General features: G+C 38.4%; 1 protein-coding gene across 1 annotated transcript in view; it reads right to left on the bottom strand.

Moving 5' to 3' along the window:
• kmo (kynurenine 3-monooxygenase) overlaps nt 1-1,444 on the bottom strand; it is a 17,262-nt gene extending 15,818 nt beyond the window's left edge. The window contains exon 1 of the mRNA XM_016456551.1: nt 1,318-1,444. Coding sequence (XP_016312037.1) covers nt 1,318-1,395 — 78 coding nt within the window. The 5' untranslated portion in view covers nt 1,396-1,444. The remainder of the gene's footprint in view (nt 1-1,317) is intronic.
• Nucleotides 1,445-3,739: the final 2,295 nt, after the last annotated feature.

Here is a 3,739-nt window from a genome sequence, read left to right as displayed (position 1 = left end):
AGATAGAACGGTCGACACTTCACAAACATAAACTCCACCAGCGATGAACAGTGTTTTGTCACTACCACAGCATTGTTACACCACTCTTTGTTGACGTACACACACAAGCCACCCCCGCGAGTCTTACCAGACAGTGCTGTATCTCTGTCCGCTCGGTAGCAGCTGAGTCCGTGCAGCTGAATAGCGCAGTCCAGGATATTGTCGTTTAGCCATGTTTCAGTGAAGACAAACACACAACAATCCCTTGTCTCATGCTGTGTAGACCGACTGAGTTGAATTAAGTCCAGTTTATTTTCCAGAGAGCGAACGTTTGAGAGCATGAGTGATGGAATCGCTGGTCTAGTGGGGTTAGCCCTTAGCCTAGCTCGTGTGCCTCCACGCTTGCCGCGCTTCTGTCCCCTCTCACATCGCCGGCGTCGCCGTGTTGTGCGGGTAGCATCAGCAGGCGAGGCCGCGGTCCCGGGGTTCGGCTTCAGCAGCAGACAGAGGCCTCGTAGCTTCTCAGTAGTCACCGGCGAAAGCTGTTGTTTGTACTCACTGCCGATTTCCAGAAGGCTCTGTCGATCATAGATGTGTTTCCGAGTGTTTATCTGTTGATTTTGCGATAAGATGAGACTGTTTGAAGACGAGGAAACGACACTAACAGACATAAAAACACCGTTTTTGGGACCCGGAGTAGCCACTGCGTAGGACCGCGCCGCCATCTTGTGCGGATGATCGGACTGCAAGTTATAGTAGAATTATATCATCTCTGTATTACTGTGATTAACAAAGGTTGCATTTTAAAATAATGTTCCATTTGTTTTTTTATAGGAAACATTCTCTATAACCAGAGAAACATAACAGACCTGAGTCAGACAGACATACAACTAATACAACATGTCTTTCGTTTAGGAGGTTTTATGCATGTTTATGACAACTGTCATTAAGTGTCATTCGCTCAGTTATGTCATTTTTAATGCAAATATGACATTATTTGACCTAACCCTAACCCCTAACCATAGCCCATAACAAAGACATCTCAAACAATGTCATCTTTGCATTAAAAATGACATAACTGAGCGAATGACACTTAATGACAGTTGTCATAAACATGCATACAAAACCTTCATATTCATGACGTGTCATGTCATGATTATGTAGGTCTCATGTCATGATTATGAAGGTGTCATGTCAGTCTTATGCACACCCCCTCAAGTAAAGTGTAACCAACTATTTTAATGACTTGATAGATAGAGACGTTGATAGAGACGGTAGATAGTGATTGAGAGAATTCTAAGATATGTAATCAAGTCATAAAGATCAAGTGATTCTCACCAAACCGCCTCCCACCACTGCGATCACTTTCCTCTTGCTGCTGCTGGATTCATGTGTGTATGTGGAAACAGTGTCCATGCTTAACAATCCTACAGTGTTAAGAGTTAAAGAGGTCTGCTGGAATCAGTGCGTGAATGAGTTTCTAGGAGCTTTAACGTAGGGTTTTGTGGTTATGAAGGAGGAGCAACACAAAGTAAAACATCGACCAGCCGGTGTTCTACCCTGTCAGATTTTGCTCCCAGCATGATATTAATAAGGTGTGAGGCTTTATTAACATGTACACCCACCCCAACCCTAAACCTACCCTTACAGTAGGGTAAATACAGTGTTGGTAGCATAATCTGATAGGTAGCATTATTTGTCAGAACACCGGATCAGCAGATCGCCGTTTATCAGACCTTCAGTGTCAGTCACACATTCACTCAAATACACATTGTCACAAGGTTTATATTAGTGGAATCATAATAGACAAAAATCATTTTAATCATCATGCTTTCGTTATATTTCATTATAGTTGGGAATACACCACAAGCAACACTCGTAACTTTGGACAATACCGAGTTTAAAACTCTGCTCATATATCAAGGATGTGTGCGTGTATGATTCATATTCTTAACGATTGTAATATCACCGCCTAGTGGAAGTGATCAAAATGACATGGGTTCGTGTGCGACGTCAGGACAACACTGACGCATCCACAACGTGACTACGCCAACGTTAAAACGTGTGTCTTTTTAATGTCACGGCTATTTTAGATTAATTCTGTGACCGTCTTGATTTGGCTGTGTAAATACTCAGAATCCGTAATAATGAATTCGGGATTTTACTGCACAAAAAAACTGCCGTGACCCGGATTCGAACCGGTGTTGCTGCGGCCACAACGCAGAGTACTAACCACTATACGATCACGGGGAGCCACCTACAGGACGTACGCGAAGCGGAAAGTTCACAGACATGATTATCAAGGCTTTAATGGGTTATTCTGATGAACAGCTGCTGTAACAACTGATTTTCATGTTGTAAACAATATATCACAAATTCAGCCCTGATTCTTCATTCTGGCTCTGCAAATCTCCCAAACAGCTGGCATGACCTCTGCGACGTTTCTGTGCTTATTTGTCATGATGAAATTGTTGTAGAGAGTATTAAAGACTGTTTATTTTTAATCCAGAATCTGTTTAAGAACAAATCAAGCTCCCAGCTCCTTACTGCATCTTTAGATCTTGCTGAACATTTTGTATTATTGTTTGTCATATAGCCTACTTGAAAACAAAACATGTTAAAGGCAAAAATAACAAGCCGATGATATTAATATTCAGTGAAATTTGTAAGGGTAACCACCCTTTTGTACACTTATTTTTATTCTTATATGATTATTTTTATATTTTTATATTATTTTGCTTTTTATATATATTTAAAGATGTTTATATATATTTTATAATGTTTTTATATTATTACCCCTGGCACTTTTTATTTTATTTTATAGTTTATTCTTGTACTTTTTTTCCCTGTTATCTTATTTTTGTATGCATCATTGTGTAATGCTGTACAGTATAATCTGTACTGAACAGAATGTATAATGTTATTGTTAGTGAATTGAAACAAAAGTTCAGTTTCTGTGTGCTTTCTCGAACTTCGTACATTTTCCAGATGCACCAAAATAACATAAATGGAAACCTGGAAACTATCTTTAACTTATCTTTTGTTTTAAGAGAGGTAAACTGCAGTTTTGCATAGTAGTGATGTGTTCTTGTTCGTGTCTGAGGTCGTTATGATAGTAACACACTCAAAGTTGTTGTTGTCTAGTTGACATTAAATGTCATTCTTGAGAAGTGGGACAAAACAGGGTGCAAAATTGAAAAAATAAGACCTTGTACTCAGACAAATGAAACTGCATTTATGTATCTTATATGTACTAGGCTACTGAGCTATGCTTTGATACAACCTCCCAGCTTTTCTCTTTTTTAACAAAATGTGCTTTTTTACCTTGGACTGTGTAATATAATTTCAGCTTTATCTTTAACAGCATTCAAGATGTTTTTAACATTTCAAAACACATTCTCGTGTTAGCAGACAGATTACACTTTCACATGTGACCAACAATTCCACAACAAATATAAAATATCATAATGAAATATTATCAAAATATTCAACTGACGGAGGTGACAGAACTGACTTAGTTGACAGATCTGACGGAGGTGAGGAAAACCTGAATTTGTAATAATTTTAACTATCAAATACATTGAATCAGTCAATTACTGTATTAAAACAAACAGTGAGTATGTTATTGTTTATAAAGCTTTTATTCAAGAGTCACATTTAAGTATTTTGATATATAATTGGAACACAAAATCTTATGGTGGTGACATCTGACGGTGTTGACAAATTTGGCATTTCTTTCACAAAACCAATGGAGTTCATG

This window comes from Sinocyclocheilus anshuiensis, unplaced genomic scaffold (assembly GCF_001515605.1).
Source record: "Sinocyclocheilus anshuiensis isolate Anshui unplaced genomic scaffold, SAMN03320099.WGS_v1.1 scaffold407, whole genome shotgun sequence".
NCBI lineage: Eukaryota > Metazoa > Chordata > Actinopteri > Cypriniformes > Cyprinidae > Sinocyclocheilus > Sinocyclocheilus anshuiensis.
Note: the sequence above shows the minus strand (reverse complement) of the source record. Positions and strands in the feature narration are given on the sequence as shown.